The sequence below is a fragment of the Lissotriton helveticus genome, chromosome 2_1 (assembly GCF_964261635.1).
Source record: "Lissotriton helveticus chromosome 2_1, aLisHel1.1, whole genome shotgun sequence".
NCBI lineage: Eukaryota > Metazoa > Chordata > Amphibia > Caudata > Salamandridae > Lissotriton > Lissotriton helveticus.
Genome location: NC_136059.1, coordinates 1,407,383,439 through 1,407,403,398, shown reverse-complemented (window position 1 = coordinate 1,407,403,398; position 19,960 = coordinate 1,407,383,439). Strand labels below are relative to the sequence as shown.

Sequence of the window (19,960 nt, the reverse complement as noted above, 5' to 3'; positions counted from 1 at the left end):
TGATTGATGCATGAGGATCGTGAAGTGTTTTGCAGCCTACTTTTAGCACCACAGGAGCATAATTTAGCAATATTCTTGATGCTGGACAAGCACTACAACTGTGAAACTTAAGCCCTCTCTTCCCCTTGTGTCAGCTTATTTTTCACAGCATGGACAGCAAGAGCCGAGGCTGCCTGGAGAGTTGGAGAATGTGGTTGTGCATCGTGGAGATGGGAGGATGATGGTTCTGGGGTGCTGTGCCACAGCTCTTGTGATGATGACCGGCTAAGTTGCCCACCTTTCATAAGTGTACCGTGAACTCTAATTTTAGCTGCACACGCTTACCTCTTCCTGGGCTTCATTGCATCCTGCAAATACTATCGGATGGGACTTTCTTTTTATTTTTTTAATAAAATGTTTTTTTATTGGCTTTTATATATACACCACACAGAAATAAAACAGTGAGGTACAAAGTCCACCAACACCCCCCCTCCACCCTAACCCTCCCGGTCCAACATGATCCCAAAGAAATAAACAGGACAATCCATTTTGCATAACAACAAGATCTATCACATTGGGCTATCAAAAACGTAATAAGCGCTACTCCTAAAACAATCCTTCTGGCGCCAACCATTCATAAAGTGCATAAAATGAAAAAATGTAATTCATCAGTTTTAAATATACATTTATAAATAAGAAAGTGGCTCATGCGAAAGTGCAAAGTGCAAAATGCAAAGTACATGGATAAAGTACAAAAAGTGCATAGAGATAAGTGTAGAGTGCAGGCTAGGTAAATCTTCTAGTCTTCAATTAGATAGGCTACTTGCACCTCTAGTGGCTTTGACAGACAAGTTCTGGGAGTAGAAATCATTGTCCTCCTCCTTAAATGTATTGAGTGTTTGTCAGGCAAAGCCAGCCAGACAAAGGTTTGCAGATAACCAAACCTTTATTTTTGGCCCAAATACCCTTCTTAGAGTAGATAGCAGTTTCTAGATTATATATTGAATATAACCGTGCCAACCACTGTGAAAAAGAAGGGGAATTGGGGTCTACCCAAGCACATGTTATACACAGCCTATAAATTGATTGCTATAGCAATAAAGATTAGAGCCCCTCAACTTTTACTATCTAAGGAGTCTTGTATACCCAGTAAAACCATCAAGGGAGTGAGCTGGATATCTCAAACTATACAGAGAAAGCCTTGTATGTTAGTTAGAAAAAGATCAAGTTTCTCGCATGTGGCGAACATATGAACGGACTCTGCACTATATTCGGAGCATCGAGGGCAGTTGGTGCCTCTTTCAGTTCCCCATTTCGCAATTCTACTTGGTGAAGAATACACAAAAACCAGAATGAGCTAGTAAATTAGCTGATAGTAAGTCACTTTGAGAAAATTGGAGAGCTAGACAGACAGCATTATTGGTGATATCCAATTTCTGTTGCCATTTCCTAGAACCTTTGGCCTTGTCATCAGGCAGTTAAGAGTGCCATACATGGACCAAATTCGAGGGATTGTGTGATCTAGTAATCTCTCAATAAGCTCATGTTTCATAAACCCAGAGGGCCCTCCTGCGTTGCGTGATACGAAGTTCCTAATGGCTAGATATTTAAAGGCCTCCTTATGGCTCAAATCAAATTGATTTTTAAGATCCTAAAATGCCAGGATGCCCTTGAACGGATGGGGCTTTCTGGTAGAGCTACACTGCAACCATAATAGACGCTACCATTGATGCGTTGGCATCTGCCAAGGCCCACTGCTTGTGCACTGCTTCCTGACGCCTGAAATATGATATGGCTGCATTGCGATAGGTCCTGTGCTTCATCGGACTGTTACTTCCCCATACACAGTGCGTCCCGAGGGCCATTCCGGTGAGGTGGACATTTGTTGGTCTTGGGGAGGCCATTGTGATGACGCATTGCTGCTCTGCTGTATTTACTGGATCTGTTTCTCACTACTGTCACTGTGTGATTACTGTGGTGTACTTCTACTGGGTTCCGACACAGTCTCACCCTTTCCCATACCACATGGGTGTATCATCTGGTGTTGCAGCGCCACCATGTCGAAAATGAAAGCTAGTAAGAGTGGGAAGGGTGCTAATGTACCCACTATCTCTGACACTGGTTCTCAAATACACCATTCCTCAGTACAGCAGCATTTGCAAGACCACACAGAGAAATTCACTCAACCTTTGGTGGCTGTTAATAACCTAAAGTCCACCTTAGAAACTAAAAATTGGACTCACTGATGATTGACGTAGGGTTACTTCCTGAGGATCATAAAAAACTCAAAGACAGAGTAAAGGACACTGAGATGGAGTTAGCAGTTCGTCCATCCATGTCAGAACACCAGCAACATATCGAAGTGTTGCAGAAGGAGGTAGCTTGACTGCTCTCTCAACTGCAGGCTTGTGTTGATGATGCAGAGGGGCTTTCCAGAAGGAACAATATAAGAATGGTGGGCCTTCGGAGGGCATAGAGGGCCCCAGTGTGAACCTTTACCTGGAAACATGGCTTGCAGAGCAGGTCTTGAGCAGGAAGGTCTCCAAGTTCTTCTCTGTAGAGAGCACATAAGAGTGCCAGACCGTCCCCCGAACCCTGGAGCTCCTCCGCGACCCGTAGTGGAAAGGCTATTCAATTTGCGAGACAGATACAACATTTTGTAACTTGCCAGAGCCAAGGGTCCTTGGACTGCAGAAAATGCCGGTCTCGATTTACCCAGATTATACGGTGGTGGTAAGGATGGTGCGTGATTCGTTCTGTGCTGTGAAACAACAACTACGCACCATGGATAACAAATAAACCCTGTTGTTCCTTGCAAAACTTAAGAGTAATTTTCGACAGTGGCACACTGTTCTTTCAATCTCCGGAGGAGGCGTGGGCTTCGCTGGAAACCAAAGGTGCCTTTAGCACACTTCCCAACCAACTCGAGACAGTGTTTGGAAACCTCAACAAACTAGGAGACGCTCCATTAGAACTAATCAAGGTAAACCATCGAAGGTACAGGCAGAGTGGAGGCCCTGCTGGTTGCAAGTCAAACATCTTTACCTAACTCAGATGACCAGGCCTCTGATGAGGACATTGGATCATTGCGGAAGGTCATCCCAGAGTTTGAGCTACTGGAGGAACTAAAAGGTGGTCCCTTGGTCACCCCCATGACTGCAAACTTGCTGCAAAGTACTTGATGGAGAAAAATATATCCTTTTTGGTGTAGTGTTTCAGGTGCTTAGGGCTTTTGGAAAATCCAGGATGGAGGGGAATCACCATAGGGGCGACTTTTGCACTGCAGGAGGGGGGACGGGAACTCATTCTCCTGAGTTAACAAAGGAGACTCACTTGGCGATTTTGAAGGTAGACCATCTTGGATACCCCTCTCTACCAAACAGACTTCTGTTTAGTTGCTCAATGATTGATGGCACTGTCTGGTTGCGACCGATTGAGGGTGTATGCTGGGATTGTGGGTTTGTTGGGGATTGTTTATTGGAATGTTATTATTGTTTTCTTCCTATATTGTTCGAAAACATTTTTTGTCTAGCCCGGCGAATCTGTGGTCCTGTCACCCCCTGTAGTGAAGTTCGAGTCTGGTGCCTGTTATTACATACTTACTACATGCCTTTCAAAGGATCATAACATACTCAAGTGGAATGTGAGGGGTATGGGTACATACAGGTAAAGGCACATGATTTAATCCTACCTTAAAAGGCGTCATATTCAACTCACCTGACTGCAGGAGATGCATTAAACTGCTGGGGACCTCTCAAAGCTCAGCAAACAATGGTGTAGCCTTGTGATGGATACCACTTGCTCCGCTTATGCCAGGGGGTCCTTCTGTAGGTTATACCAGGAGTGCCATTTTTACCAAAATACACTACAATTCACCCTGAAGGCAGATAGGTAATCACTGAAGACACACTGGATGCGGAACTCTTATTTTGGTGGCTCTTTACGCACCTTATGTGGGTCAACCACTTTTTTTGACCTCCTTGTCTCCCACCCTTCTCTGTTCAGCACACTCACCCACATTTTAGTTAGAGTTTTTGTGTTTGTGATCTTGACCTTGATAGGTCCACTCTTCTAGGGACACTCATACTACCTCCAAACATCTGCAACAATTGTCACGAAACATACAGGATTTGGTTGTTTTGCGCACATTATACCCGCATTAAAGGGAATATGCCCATTACTTTGTAATACATGCTCTCCACACCACAACATATCACATTTTTTATATTGGGGCTCTTGTGACTAAATGCAAGCAGGTGGGAGTGCTTGGGAACCCCTGTTGGTGTTTTTTTAATGGATGAGACCACGTCCGACCATTCCCATCTGGCGATTGAAGCCACGTGCGCTAGTTGACAATGTGTTTATAACAGGTTGGTAGGTAATTTATGGAAAACGAAGGTTCTGCTTCAGATGAACGAGTAGAATGGGACGCCATCAAAGTGGTGATCAAGGGGTGTGTGCATGACAAACGAGTTACTTACCTTTGGTAACGATGTATCTGGTAGAGTCTCAGTCTAGCTGCAGATTCCTTAACGTAGAATATCCCCAGCCATCGGACTGGATCCGGAAAACTTTTTCTCCAGCAGTACCACTGTACACTGGGGGGCGGCATCGCCCGACTCCGTCCTGACATTGTTCACGGAAGTGACGTCAATGGAGCCATATAAGACCGCCACCCCCCCCCCCCTTCCCCCTCCCCGGTGTGCTGATGTCAGTTTTCTACAGTGAAACTTTTCCGCGCCACAACGGGGGACCACAACAAAAACTGTGAGAGTATCAGAAAAGTGTTCAAAAAAGAACAAAACCCTTGAAACAACAATTATAAGAAATCACAGAATGAGAAACAACACCATGTTCAAAAAGTACTCAAAACTGGAAAAGACTTAAGGGAGCAAACAGAGCACCCGTCCCAGCAAAAGTCCCAGAAAAGCGAAAAGCTGTGCCTCCCGCTAAAAGGCAACGGTAGGGGAAACAAATGGCATGACAAACGAAGGACAGTATGCAACCACAGGATGGAACTGTATGAAAAACAATCTGTAATCACAGGATGTAACTGTAAGGGACCACAAGACTGGAGCAACATGTCCAGAAGTGAACAACAACATAGAATGTGCACCACATCCCCCACAGTGACCTATGAACTGTAGCATACTCAAGTAGAACCGCAATCCAATCGAGATAAAGGAGAGTGGAGGGAGGGTCGAAGAACATGAGAATCTCCACGGCAGAAGAAAGCGGCGGAAGAACGTTGAAAAACAAATAACTAAGCCACCCAAGAACGAGAATGGGTGAAGAGCTAATGTGCCAACACAGTCTGACATGCCCTGCCCCGGAGGTAGGTGAAGTAGAGCACCATCTATGAACAATGTTCCCATGCCCTTGGAGATTGGTGGGAAAAATTGACCATAGAGCTAACAGAGCCTGTTTGGCAGAACACTCAAGTTCGAATCACACAATTCAATTACCTGCACCATACATACCTTTCTCTAGACAGAATAGCCAAGATTTACCCTGGCGTCAGTGAGCAATGTACCAGATGCAGTCACGATATAGCGGACTTTCTTCCTATGGTCTGGACATGTCCAGTGATCTTAGATTACTGCCATTTGGTGACCTCTTGTATTTCCACCATTACTAACGCCATCCTACTGTGTAATCTCACCCGTTGTTTCCTTAATACAGGGGTGAAAACCCAAAAAACGAAAAAATGAATGTATTTCCAGAATCTAGCGCTGATCCTAGCAAAGCAATGTATAGCCATGTCCTGGAAGGCATCAGCTGTCCCTGTCATTCTGACATGGCAGGCAGAGGTGGAGCGCTGGGCACCGCTGAGCTCTCCATTGGAACTGACGCACAGGCTAGAGATTGCAGATGCAATCTCATGGAGCAATGGGTGGATTACATAGACAAATTGAATACTTTGTTGTTCTCCAGTGTGGATGATGTTATATCATTTTATGTGCACATAAGTGGGGGAGGTAGGAGCTGACAGACGAGAATGGAGGTAATGGCCTTGGTTGTCCTATGTGATTTGATTTGAAGTTTGGATTTACTTTCTTATCCTTATTCTCATTTTAAACAGATACGACATTGTTATTAGTGCGATACTGTATAAGCATGTTTCCATTAACATGTTAAGAGATTTATGAGTGCCTCTAGAAACTATTGGATAGCGTGTTATTGTATCCCACATAATAACTGGTATCGAGCTAATTCGCTAACTGTATAAAACCAATAAAAGGATTTTCTTTAATGGAATGTACCAATTTTATCATTGAGACATTACTGTAGTGGTCCCCTCCCAGGTCTGGCTAAATGAAAGCATCATATACAATTGAATTTTGGAATTTCTCTTTCAGAGACGCGAACATCTTCAATTTTAAATTAAGCCTCACAGATTTCTATTTTTTTTTAATTTATCTGGTATAGGATAGACCACTGCATATTTATGATCAATCTTTAAAAATGATCCACATTTTGAGTAACATATCTGATACTCAATATGACCATAAATCCCAACGTACTTAATTAATAATATTACTCTCAAATGAGAGTGCTTCACATAGTGCTTCTGATGATGGCTGGGTTACAAGCCAGTCATCCAAGGAAGGGTTTACACGCCTCTACTCTGTTCTGAGGTCGAAGGCTATCTTTGGTAGGCACTTCATGGAGACAATTTGATCTCAGCAGGACTATGACTCAATATTTCTACCTTATGTCACAAACAAAGTACATTTAGCTTACCTAAGGAAGTACATATCCTTGAAATATATTGTTAGCAAATAATTACACTTTCTTTTCCATAATTGTTATGCTTCAAGATACCTCTGGTACAGAGGTGAAATATTTGAAGGAGCTGAAGCGAACAGGAAGCAGATTGCTCCTGATACTGGGTCAGTATTAATCTATTTATGTTTTTCTGGAAAAAGTAACAACTCTTTGACCAGAATATCTTGGTCATGTTGGCAGGTATTCCACATGAGTCTTCCTGCTGGACGTCAAATTGTTTCTTTTAGATTGTTAGATAGTTGAAGAAGGAAGGACTAGATATATTAGCATACAAATAGACTGCACGAGCATGCATGACTATTGGATTTCTGCCATTACTAGAGGTCTCAGTTAGAAGAGGGTATTCGGTCACAAGTATTTAATGTTATTTTAGCTTCATTAACCAAGTTATTTAGTCACTCTGTGCTGTAAATGGAGTGGATACAATACCCGATGAACATTTCACACTCACCAGTTACAGCTTCTTTCTTTGGAACCTCTAATTCGTGTGCCTTTGCTTTTGGAACAATATTTTCTTGAGGGGTGTGATGATCACAAATGATGATGATAAGATAAGGTCTTACGATTAAGGGTATGTCTTTCAAATAAAATAACGTTTACAGATAAAATAGCTTTAAGGTGCCTTCAAACAGAAATCAGAAAAACATTGCTATTAATGTGGCTGCTGCCAGGCACACTACCTGATCTGTTTGTAGCTGTTCCCGAAGGACTCTCACAAGCTCCCGGTTCTCAGGATGAATATTCTGCTGTTCATTTCTGTTCAACAAAGCACAATGAAAAACAAAGCAAAGGTGTTTTACAATGTTAACCACACATGCTCAAATAAACCCTACATGACACTGAATATTATATTTGTATGTAGTCAAAAAGCCAAACAATATATCACAAAATGGCATTGGACAACTGTTTTTCGGAAACAAGTTAAGCAAGGCTAAAAAGGGGTGATACGATGTAAGTTAGCTACGATGGTTCAAGTTTCAGTCCCATGTCAATGTACACTTTCAACACACAAAAAATAGCTTTTGCCATTGCTAGCATTACTTTCAAACTAGCCGTCTGGATTGCCCATTACAGATGGGCAGAGGGAGCGGCCAGTCATTTCCATACAGTGTGGGGGAGGATTTTTCTGCCCTGCTATTTGATAGCGTTTGAAGGAGACTGCTAGGAAACAGAGCCAGGAAAAGACAGTAGACCTCGAAAACTGTTTTGCGCTCTCAGGCTGGAGAAAATAATTAAATCGAAGGTTGAGTTGATTGAACTGTTTGTCAGCAATGTCGTATCTTTATATGTTTACCAATTCTGCGCTCCTGGCCCCTTTCGGAGCCAGCAGTCAATGGCCTATTCAAGACTCCATTTTGACAATGTTTATTTTGCATGTGCTGATGAAGATGTTAATCTGTCAATGGATTACAATAACATGCTCAAATTTATTGATATAAAATATTAGCAATCCATACATTTGTTAAAGAAAATACTTGTCTGGCTTACATTTTATTGACTTTATGTCGGTCTCTGGCTAGCCAAAGTCTGAAAGGTTTGCAGGGCTGGGTAACAGTCATTAAGAGGTTTCATATAATGCAAAACACGTAGACGCTCCTGAATTACTACTCAGCAGCACTTGAGACACAGGCCACGCCTACAATGGCCAACAGCAAACAGACGGGTTCCAAAACACTGTGCTGCAATGAAAAAAGCGTGGGCTGGCTGATGCTGTCCGACAAAATGACGTCACAAGGATGACTGAATGGAAGCATATTTTCAAGTCAGCTTTACTATTAGTAGGTTGACAAAACTCGGGAATAGTCAGGGCAATTAAAAAATAATGTGCAAAAAAGCCGGTACGGTTGGGTATGGATGATTCCTATCAAAGGTCTGTGTCTGAAAGACTGGATAGCCTCGTTCAGGTTCGGTCACGGCAGACCACACATTTCTGTAGAGACTAATAAAGCCTCCCAAAAGGTTTCCATAAGTGGCCAAAATGACCAGAATCTGACATGGATGCTCCAGGTTTGACTGACGTTCTTGAACAGGATATAGTTGCATGATGTTTTGAGCAAATGTAGAGTTCCTCAGAAAGGTGTATTTATGTGTTCTAGGTGAATACATTATCTTAAATGTATTGTTACTTTTTTGTATAGAGCTACAAGAAGTAGAAGCGATCTCAAAGTACTAAGGGCGCAACAGAGTTAGAAGGAGTGAATTACAAGAGATAATAGGTAGCACAGCAACGATGTTTGAGGTTTACATGATTCAGAATCAGCCAAACAAAAAGGATTATGTGGGTCTAGAACTACCAGGTCATGCCCGGCATACAAAATAAGCCAGTGGACAGATAAGATCCGACCGAGAGATGAATGATGTCCTAGTGGGATCGTCCTTGACACTGCTGCTGTAAAGACCTCGTGGCCAGCCTTCACTATTAGTTCAAAGGCCCTCAATCGATACTGCCCAGTTTCTGGCATCTGAGCAGGCCTAAGCAGGAAACACGCAAACAAAAATCCTAAAACAAACAATTGCATAAAAGTAAATTCAATTGAGGATGACAAACAATTATCTGAAGGTCACCCAGTAAAATCCAAATAAGGATAGTCAGCAACACATTTGTAATACCATCTCCATGCCTTTGTCCCAGTTCCTAGGATCTTCTTCCCACCACTTACAGGAGAGAGTTATCAAGAGAATCTTTTAATTTCCCCATGCAAAGACTCATAATAATTCTAGCCAAGACCAGACCATGCTAAAAGCTATACCTAGGCCTCCACACTAACCTAATCAAAAGACTTTAAAAAGTGTAAAATTGGAGAGGCCGCGCACATGATGGCAGCGGCAACAATAGAGTGCTCCCGGCCAGCGCCTCTGCTCCTGCGGTATCCTGGCCCACATCCAGGCACTTCGGGCCCCATCTTAGAGGCTGCTTGCCCCCACTGACCTGTGGACCGTAGCTGAGTGGCAGGGTCCGTGAGGTGTGGTCTCGAAGATGCAGCGGAGCGAGCCACGCAGCCCGCTGAAGGGCCCGGCCTCTTCTTTTCCTGGCTTTGGTGCAGGCAGTCGGCTCTCTTGGCCCAGAGCACCCTTGCCTCAGTTGACACGTGCTTGGCCTGCCCAGCTGTGTCGCCATATGAGAGACCGGGGGAAAACAGCTGCCTGGAAAAAGCGAGCGCTCACAGCGGAGGCCGACAAGAGAGTGGCTGTGGCCTTCTTGGTGCAAAGTGAGCCCCCCAGGGGGGGAGAGGAAATCAGGAGGAACCCTTTCGGCGGTGAGCAGGCTGCGGAAAAGAAGCTAACGGCTCTCGACAGCAGTGCCTTATTTACTGGGTCTGAAGGGAACCAGTAGGAAGATAAGTCTTTGGGCCTCCCAGACTTGTTTGCAGGGGACTTTCCTTCCTACTCCTCTGGAGCCACCTCTGAGGCTGCCTGGGCCAGGCTCTTGAACTGCAACACATTTCCACCCCCCTGCCACAGGGTGCTCCTTGCAGTGTGCTTGTAGCCCTGTGCACCTGGGGCTGCTCGTGCCCCAATCGAAGAGAGTCTGGTGGGCCCATCACATCACTGGTGGTTTTGAGCCGATTCCTGTGGGGTGGGCAGAGTTAAGTGCTACTCATGCTGCCTCAACTGGGGAACTGGTGGGCCTAGCTCCCTCGCCATTCACCCCTCACACAAAAGCCAAGGATAAACCGGCTCCATAAAAGAGCAAATGTGATCATTTTTCATCAAATCCTTGCCCCTGCCAGAATCTACACCCTCTAGTTTGAACCCTTCAGCCATGGAGGCCTCAACGCAGAGACAGCTAGTAGATAATGCCGCCTTACTACTTGCCATCCAGAAGTCCAGGTCAGTACTAGAGACTAAAATTGGGGAAGTTGGGCGGATGTCTCACTCATCCATCAAGATTTGCTCAGCATGACTGGCTGAGCCGCTGAGGCAGAGGGGCGTATCTCGGCCCTGGAGGATGCTGTGCAGGCACTGCAGCAAACGATCCATACTTTGCAAGTTGCAAAGTCGGACATGGAACATTATATTGACGTCTAGGTTCGCACCCGTCGCAACAATTCACGCTTCGTGGGCTTCCCGGTGGGAGCTGAGGGGCCTGATGGAGAGACATTCCAAGAAACATGCCTGTGGAACTTTCTACCAGATTACCAGTTATCCTGTTTTCTTGCTGAACACACCCACAGAGCATTATCGCAGCTCCCAGCCGCTGGGAGCTGCGATAATAGCCAGGTGGCTTATTACATCACTAGCAGCATTGGTAGTGGGATAGTTGTGGCTGTGGGCAGGGAAAGAAGACACAGGCAAACTGGAGCTCACCTCTCCATAGGTTGGTGGGCTGCACAGCTAGAGGCCTAGAGGGATGGGGACCACTTGGCTTGGCGAAGGTGGGAAGACAGACACAGGATGCGGGGATAGTGACACTCGCCTGCAATACAACGTTACTTAGCCTATCACAGTTAGACCATACACATCAGCCGGGGTTGCCTCCGTTGATCACCCACTACCCATGGGAGACACTAAACTGCTCTCACTAAATGTCCGGGGCCTAAATTCCCCGAACAAACGTAAGCAAATATGGTGCTACATCCTACACCACGACCCAGATGTCATAAGGCTGCAGGAGACCCACCTGATGAAGGCAGACCTACTCTGCATGACACACCCGAAGTATCCCCATCGTTACTGGGCTTATGCCACCTCTAAGACCGTGGGGGTGATATGCAAGGTCAACTATTACACCTCTGTAACTCAAGTGACCCGGATGGGGGGGGCGATATCTAAGATTTCACCTGCTGCGGGGGAAGCAACAGTTGACGCTACTTAATGTTTATGCCCCGAACACTGCCCAAAACGGGTACATCCAGCGCGTGTTATCTGAACAGCTCAAGGGGTTGGACGGGGACCTGGTGGTAAGCGGTGACTTTAGTTTAGTTTGGGACCCTACCCTAGATAGAAGCAGTGCGACATTTCAAATACATAGGCGCAATGTCAGCACATCCTAAGAGGGACATTGAAGGATAGGGCCTGGTAGATGCCTGGTGGTACAAACATCCGGACGTCTGGGATTACTCCCACTATTCACTTGTGCACACTTCCTACTCGCCCATCGACTATGCTTTCATCACACTAACTCTCCTTACAGGCCTGCGCTCAGCAGAGCTCTCAGACATTTCCATTTCTGATCATGCACTTCTCGAATTCACATGGGAGGATCGGACTTCCTGCCCACCCCGATGGCATATGCCCTTGCAGCTGTTACTAGATCCGGTGGATGTAGAGGAGATACAGAAGAGATTCAAGGAATAATTTCACCTCAACACATTCCCCGAAATCTCTCAGTTGCATGCACATCGCATGGGAAAGATGGAGCGGGCTCTGCTGGTCCTGCAGCAGAAATATTATGAAGGGGGTGTTGGACTTGGCTCTTTTTGGCAAGCTGACCCCTAAACTTTTTGCCTTTTATCCGACATGGTCTTGGTGGTTTTAAGCCTCTGGGCACTTTAGCACTGTGGTCCAGTGTAAAGTGCGCGCGCTCTCTGTGTTTACATTTGTAAGGTTGGCCTGCCCTCCCATAGGAATGCATTGGGGATTCCCTGATCAGTGTGTGTCAGTGGTAATTCCTGTTATGAGAGGAGCAGTGTGGTCAAGTCTGCTATGTTTGAAATTGTGTGAATAAATGCTGTGCAATGGTATGGGCAGATTTATTGTGGTTATTTTAGAAATGCCACTATTAGAAGTTGGCATTTGTGTGTGCTATATGTCTGCCTGCCTGACGTGGATTGCATGTCTGGCTTGTGAGTGACAGGGGCTGGGAGGTGTGTGTGGCTCCATGAGGAGCAGGGTGAGTCAGCGCTGGGCTGAATAGGACATCTGGACTGGGAGTAGTGGGAGGGGTAATCCCCTGACTCTGAATAGGATGGTGCCTGCCCTAGTGAATGCCGGCTCCGCACCATGTGGTGTGTCCGATCACCTAGCCCCCACCTGACAAAGGGGAAGAGGAGCTTGCAAAACAAAGGGCTCCAAGTCCCCCCTGAACCAGTTGCATCTGGTTCCCCCATGCCCTACACTACAAAGGATTAGGTGGTATAAGTAGAGGGCCCCATGAAAAAGTGCTGGACCTATTCCTAAATCTGTGGGGGCATGCTGCTGTTGGGGCCCAGGAGGACCTGCCAGGAGGGCTGCCTCTCTGGGCGCAGCATTGCCCCCTTTATTCCTAAGGACCTTCAAGACTTCGTGTGGCATGCTGCACCCTGTGCGTGCTTTATTTAGAATTTCCCCAGGAGAAGAGGAAGCGTGGGCTGCGCAGCGCTGAGCTGCAGCCCTTGGCGAGGGAAAGAATCCCCCTCGTAGGGATTCCCCCGTGAGGCTGGTATAATTGTGGGTGCCCACCCCGCGTTTTTCGTTAATCGCGGGTGCCCACCCCGCATTTGGCTTTCTTTATGGCCTTTATGTTTGGAGAGTGGGTGCCCATCCCGCTCTCATGTTATTTTTACCGCGGGTGCCTACACCCGCATATTGCTGCCTAGCGGGAGCCTACCCCGCTTTATGAGTATTGAAAATCACAGGTGCCCACCCCGCATCTGTGTTACTTTCGATATGCGGGTGCTCACCCAGCTTTGTGCCGGTATGGTAGTGGGAGCCCACCCCGTATTGCCGGCAGGAGAGCCGCCGGAGGAGCGGAAGTCCGGCCCGCGCCTGACTGTGGGCGTGGCCCACAGACGGAAGGAGTTCGACCGGAGCCTCGCAGGCTCCATGCCGAGGCCCGGGTAAAGTGAAGAGAGGAGTCCCCAGAGGTCGGCGCATGCCTGAGAGGGGCTCCTGTGAGTGAGGGAGAGCCAGGCCAATTTTATTAGAGAGCCCCAGTGGGACCGAGGGCACAGTCGTGCCAGGGCCCCTTTCCATGATTTTCAGCTGCACCACACGAGCGCGGGCAGCTGCAACGTTTTGCCCATTTTCTCAGAAGGCACAGTGAGTGCCCAGGTCCACACTTTTGCCTTCACAGCTGTACAGCACTTAGTGACAGCTGCAACGTTTAGGCCTGCGCAATTGCGCACATTGATTCTGCTGCATTGGCAGCCACCCTGACATTTTGGACTTAGGGCATTTGAGCCCCTTTGAGAAGGCCAGCTGGCCAGGGGGACTGAAAGTCATGTAGGGCGCCAGGCCCTAATGTGTTTTATGTGGTGCTAGGAAATGTGATTCATGTACTATGATTTACGCACCGTGATTTATGCCTCTAATGTGGTTTTAGGATTATGAGGTTTGCAAACTGTGTTTGTTTCAGTTATTCTCTACTGTTGTTTAGGTATGAGGTTATTTGCCTACTGTGGTTTATGCTAATGAGATTATTTTCTACTTTGAGTTATGCCCCTAATGTGTGCTATGCTTAGGAGGTTATGGTCTAATATGTTTAGGTTTATGAGGTTGGTGCAGAATATATTTCACGCCTAATGAGATACTGTGTATAAGGTGGTTTGTGTTACAGGATGTTGCTGAGTAAGGTGTTTGCCGGTAAGTACCGGTTATGTTCTATGTTTATTATATGTTTTACATTTACTATATTTCCGAAGTGATGGTTCTGACAGTGGTCCACGTGGCCCTGTCATGTGTATATAATCCCCTGTAAATATTACCCAGTGCCAGTTCGCACAGAGTATATAGTGTGAGTACTATTCTAATGTGTTTTATGATAATACAAAAGCTATTTTTGATATAACCTTGTGTGGAGTTCCTTTTTTGGTGTGCCTAGTATTTTGTTGCAGTGTGTGTGTTGCGCAAACGCTTTACACATTGCCTCTGGGATAGGCCTGACTGCTCGTGCCAAGCTACTGTTGTATGTCGTTTTAGATTCCGAATGAATTTTTCCGATACCTGCCCTTATATAGGTACAATTTGCGTTGCCCTTATATAGGCATAGAAATCCAGCCCTTATTTAGGCATAGCCCATGCTACCCAAATACAGGCATGGCTACTTCCATCCATTCATCTACGTCACAACGAGTTCTAGGAAAACCAGACTCTTAAGCTGTTAGGGACTTCCCCTTGCTTGAATATTGATTTCTCTAAGAACTCATTTATTATGCATGAACAACTATTCCTTAGGGGTTCATCCATGACGTTCATATGCCCGACTTTACATCAAAGCTGGCATTCCTAAACACCTTCAAGGTATAAATATACCTTCACGTTCTATGGCAAAGCACGGTGTGGTTCGGTGCAGTTCGACTACCTACTTGCCCGACGCAGCTCGCTACAGCAAGTGCCGAAGGAAGCCGACTCTCCAGCTGACGCACTGACCAGAAGCTGACATCCTCCTGCCGAGAATCCAGCTCCAGTGTTTCCGACTCCCCTTGCGGGTTGTTGGGAAATCGAGTCCCAAGACAGAGATACCAACCTCTTTCATTCTAAAGGTATGGAGCGGATTAGAACCTAGAGAAACCTTTGGCAATTCTTGGCATAACTAAAAATTATACTAAGCAGCACTTACTTCTTCCCTGGTACTAGACCTAGGTTAGGTACATTGGGGTAGGCATATTTTAGAAGCACCAGTTGAGTATTTTTAGCCTGTGTTATTTATGTATGTATTTTTATGCATGTCATAGCAACAGACAATGCTATTACAGTATTATTTTATATTACTGTTCTCGCTGTACGCATTATACTTTGCATTCTTTTTAACGATTGTAGCAGTTCACCTCTCTTGCACGAGAAAGAAGACTGGTCAAAATATTGCTTTATTCGGTTAAAACTTTAAAACCATCAAAGACAGTTCAATAAACCTTTTTATTGAAAACACCCGTCTCACTATTTCTCTGCAACTCTGTTGAAACGAAGCATGCACGATTGACTGAGTAAAATATTCTATTGTTTCCAAGACTCTGAAGATATTTGTTCCAGTCCTAGGGAAACAAAGTTGTCATGTTTATGCGGTTGTCATAAACGAATCCCTTTTTGTTTATTCGAGAACGTTTCTAGTGACCTCTCAGTTAGTCGACACACACCAATTAAGTTTAATATACTCGATAGAGACATACTGACCTCAGTCCTATGTCAAATCTATAGTGTATATTATTCTAATGCGCAGAGCCTATTGGGAATATAGGAACTACACTACATGGCACCCAACGGTTTGGTAAGGCACTAATTTAACGCTAGATACTAAAGTAACTCAGTCGCGCTTTTCTCAGAGACCCCTTTTTCCGTAATACTCCAGTAGACGTCTGGAGTAGGTAAAAGGATAATATCCGCCATAGCAGAGTAGGACGAAAATCCTATGTATTAGCTTTTTGGTTTGTTCAACGTTGAAGGATACAGTGTTCCAAAATATTGTGCACCTTATCTTTGTTTCCTTGAAACTTGCCCTGCAGAATTTCAAAAAACAATGTTGAATAATGGCAACAACACTGAAACCGGCGGAGCTGCGGTTGATTCAGTCGATCCAGCTCTTAACTTTTCAGGTTTCCAAGAAACCGACGTGGATGCTATAGCAATCCCTCTAAATATAAGGAAAGCCATCACTATAAATCTTGTAAAACATGGCCTATCATCGAGAGGTGGTAGGACAGTGTTTGTGATTGAGGCACACGAATATCACCAGACAGAGGTATTCTATTCATGGATAGTCTTCCCTGAAGCAAATCCGATAACCCATGTGTTTCACTTCTACAAAGAAGATGAACCACCAGAGGAATACATTCCTTTCGAGGATATTAAAATTCCACTCACATAACAAGAGCACGAGCTCTGGTTTAAAGGCGCCCTAAAACATTTAAATCACATTACTAGGCTCGGTCCACTAGGTAGACCAGGAGCCACATGGCCGGCTTTAGCTGGCTATACACCACATCCTGACATTGACATGACAGATGTGACATTACTAGCTCAACTCAAAGAGTTAATCAAAATCTATAGACAATTGGTTCAATATGTCATGCGGACTCTCACAGTCCAACCTACCGTAGTTATTCCAACAACCCTCTCAACAGGGGAATATACTAAAAATTACACCACAGACTTTACACTCAGTCATTGGTAAATTACCTGCAAAATGGGAACAAATTCCATTCTGGATAGCTCAAACAATTACTCAGATCGAAGCAGTATTTCCTAATACTACCCCTCATGAGGAACACAGGATTTTAACAATTTGCTTACCAATGGGGATCACACCACATCTGGAGGAGTGCAACACTTAGGGTACAGTCTTCGCTGCAATCTACACTAAAACACATGGTGTTTCATCCATGGCGGTAATACCTGATGCCCTGAAACAGATTCAAAATGAATATGGGGCAGAGCCTGCCTTAAATTTGGGTATGAAACTACTAAAAGATTTCAAACAGGTCTCAGCAATAATATTAGCTAATATTAAAGGAGAAGCAGCATCAGTGGCGATCCGCCAAAAATTAAGGGAATTTGATGCAACTGAGCGCCCACAAGAACTGGCCAGAATAATTGAAAAATCCTATGTAGAATTAGGAAGAGACAGTTTGGGTGGAAAACCAACCACAACTGTCTGAAAGTCCTGAAAAGGTCTTTACTAAAAACACTCCTTCCCCTTCTAAAAACAAGTGGGAACATAGCAAACAAACTTCTAAAGAGAAGCGTTCTCATTCACGAGGTAGGTCTCCTCAAAAGGAACCCTCTGAAAGGAGGTATAACCTCAGGAATAGGGATAAATTAAGAAAACCTGATAGATATCAAGATACTGATACACGTTCCTCTCGTACCTTTCAGACTTCGTCACAGAAATCCGAAAGAAGAGGACGGTCAGAAAACAAGGAAGAACACCTGAAGTCCAAAGACGATCAACACGTTCAGAAAAACAAGAAACCTCAATTCACCAAAAAGAAGGTAGCAGGTCTCAAAATCAGACATACCGAGGATCTTGAGGACACAACTCAAGAATGTAGAATGGGCTCAGACAATGTTCGCCAGAACCTGAAGGATCTTCTGGAGACAGTGGACTTGAATGAATTCATTCAAGTTGAAACTGCATATACCAGGGTTAGTTCTCCACATAGGTTATATGAGATAACAATCCGGATGGAGGGAGACATACCAAGAAAAAGAAAAGCACTCTTTTGGGAGTGACTTTCTAAGGGTTATGACATTCTTCTAGCTGAACAAGACTGGCCACCGCAATTTGTCAGAGAGTGCCCACATGGCAAAGACATCATTATGCCAGCCTTCTCTAACCATATTCCAATTCATTTAAAGTATACTTATGCCAGGAAATGGGCAGTCGTCCAGGCCCCAGCACTATACAAAAATCATGTAGGATGGGATGAGGATTCGCCTCACCATAAAATACAGTTAAAAAATCACCCAACTGCACCAAGGCAGTACCCACTTAAGCAAGAAGCTAAAAAACAGGTCAGGGAGATATTAGATCAACTAGAATACCAAGGGGTGATTGAAACATGCACCTCGTCAATGAACAATCATTTGTTTCCTGTCTCCAAACCAGACAATACATATCGTCTAGTATTGGAATACAGACATATAAACTCTTGTTGCAAAACATTTGCAGTACAAAATGCACATAGTACAGCACTAATGAATGACCTTGTGCGTAAAAAATATAAAACCACATTAGATATTTCGAACGGTTTCTTCTGTCAAAATATTGCACCTGAAGGCAGGTATATGACCGCTTTCTCAATTATGGGGACCTTAGGGATTAAAGAACAGTCCTGGGTTATTCTCAGCAAGATTAACAGAGTTACTACAAATTTATGTTGATGAAGCATTATCATATGTAGATGACATCTATCTGACAGATGATGACTTGGATAGGCACTTGAACAGAGTGAACATCATTATACTTGGATTCACCTCTGAGGGTTACAAATTAAATTTCAAGAAATTTAGAATTGCCCATCTCAACGTTCTATTTCTAGGGTATGAGTTATCAAGTGAAGGCAAAAGCCTGGCAGCCAACTTTCTAGAGAAATGTGCGCTGCTCCAACCTCCAAAAACGCTGAAAAACTTACAGTCGATTCTAGGATTCTTAAATTTCGGAAGAACTTACATTCTGAACTACGCAGAAAGGGTTAAACCTCTCTACGAATTAATCAAACCTGATTTTAAAACAGTAAATTGGACACAAAAACACACAGAAATTTTGCGTTCATTGCAAACAGACATGTTGGCAACTAAATATTTGCAGACACGTGTAAACGTACGCAACTTAGCGATCCGAATCATTCTGGGTCAATGTGGATTCACCTACTTAACTTTAAACAAAGGTGAAAAAGTACCAATAGCTTACAAATCACATTTGTATACACAAGCAGAAATGAAATTCACTTCAACCGAAAAAATTCTGACAGCTGTTCAAACTGCTGTAGCAAAAGAAAGAGCCTTGGCACAGGGAAAACACATGATGGTCGTGACACCTGTACCTGCCTCAGAGGCAGTGACAAAAGGGAGTATACCAAATGCTAAAGCTTTACATCCGAGATCGATACAATGGGTTAATTCTCTTACTGCAACAGAGGTTGAATACGTTTTGATCCTTATTTAAAAACACAAGCATTTCTACAATACGAACATGAATGTCCTCTGCCTACTAAAATTCTGCCTCTTGAAAGTATGAATGTATAATTTATACTGACGGATCAGCTCAACCTGCTACGGAAGGTAAACAAGCCTATAGTGCTGCGTGCGCGATCGTTAAAGGTCGTTGGCGCGATGGCATATTTAGACCAATGGTCACTAAAACTCAATCCTTAGGAGATTGTACGGCTCAGCAAGATGAACTACAAGCATTCAAGATGGTACTTGAGAATTTGGATCGCGAATTCCCCACACTCATAGTGTGCAATTCTTTTTATTGTGTTCAATCTTACAATGAATACTTGCAAAACTGGCTTCAAAACGGTTTCAAAGATGCAAAAGGTGGCACAATCAAGCATAAAACGCTTTGTGAACAAGTAGTTCACTTGCGAGAAGGACTACAAAACACTCACATGATACATACGCTGAGTCATCAACATGATGGCGTTCACGTTGAAGGGAATTCATTGGCTGATGAAGCTGCGAAGGCAGCTGTGCAACGGCTCCCGTACCTGCAATAACTCGTTCAAAAACAAAAATAGACAGCGAAATAATGCTGGCTGCTCAATGCGACATGCAAAGGCAGCGGTGCAGCATTACCTCAAAATTTTCCACTCATATATAATTGATGCAAACAGCG

The 19,960-nt window shown here is 44.5% G+C and overlaps 1 protein-coding gene across 1 annotated transcript in view; it reads right to left on the bottom strand.

Annotated features, from left to right (window-relative positions):
* LOC144818688 (E3 ubiquitin-protein ligase RNF170-like) overlaps nt 1-19,960 on the bottom strand; it is a 392,615-nt gene that overhangs the window by 315,685 nt on the left and 56,970 nt on the right. The window contains exon 3 of the mRNA XM_078676341.1: nt 7,449-7,524. Within this exon, the coding sequence (XP_078532467.1) occupies nt 7,449-7,524 (76 nt within the window). The remainder of the gene's footprint in view (nt 1-7,448; nt 7,525-19,960) is intronic.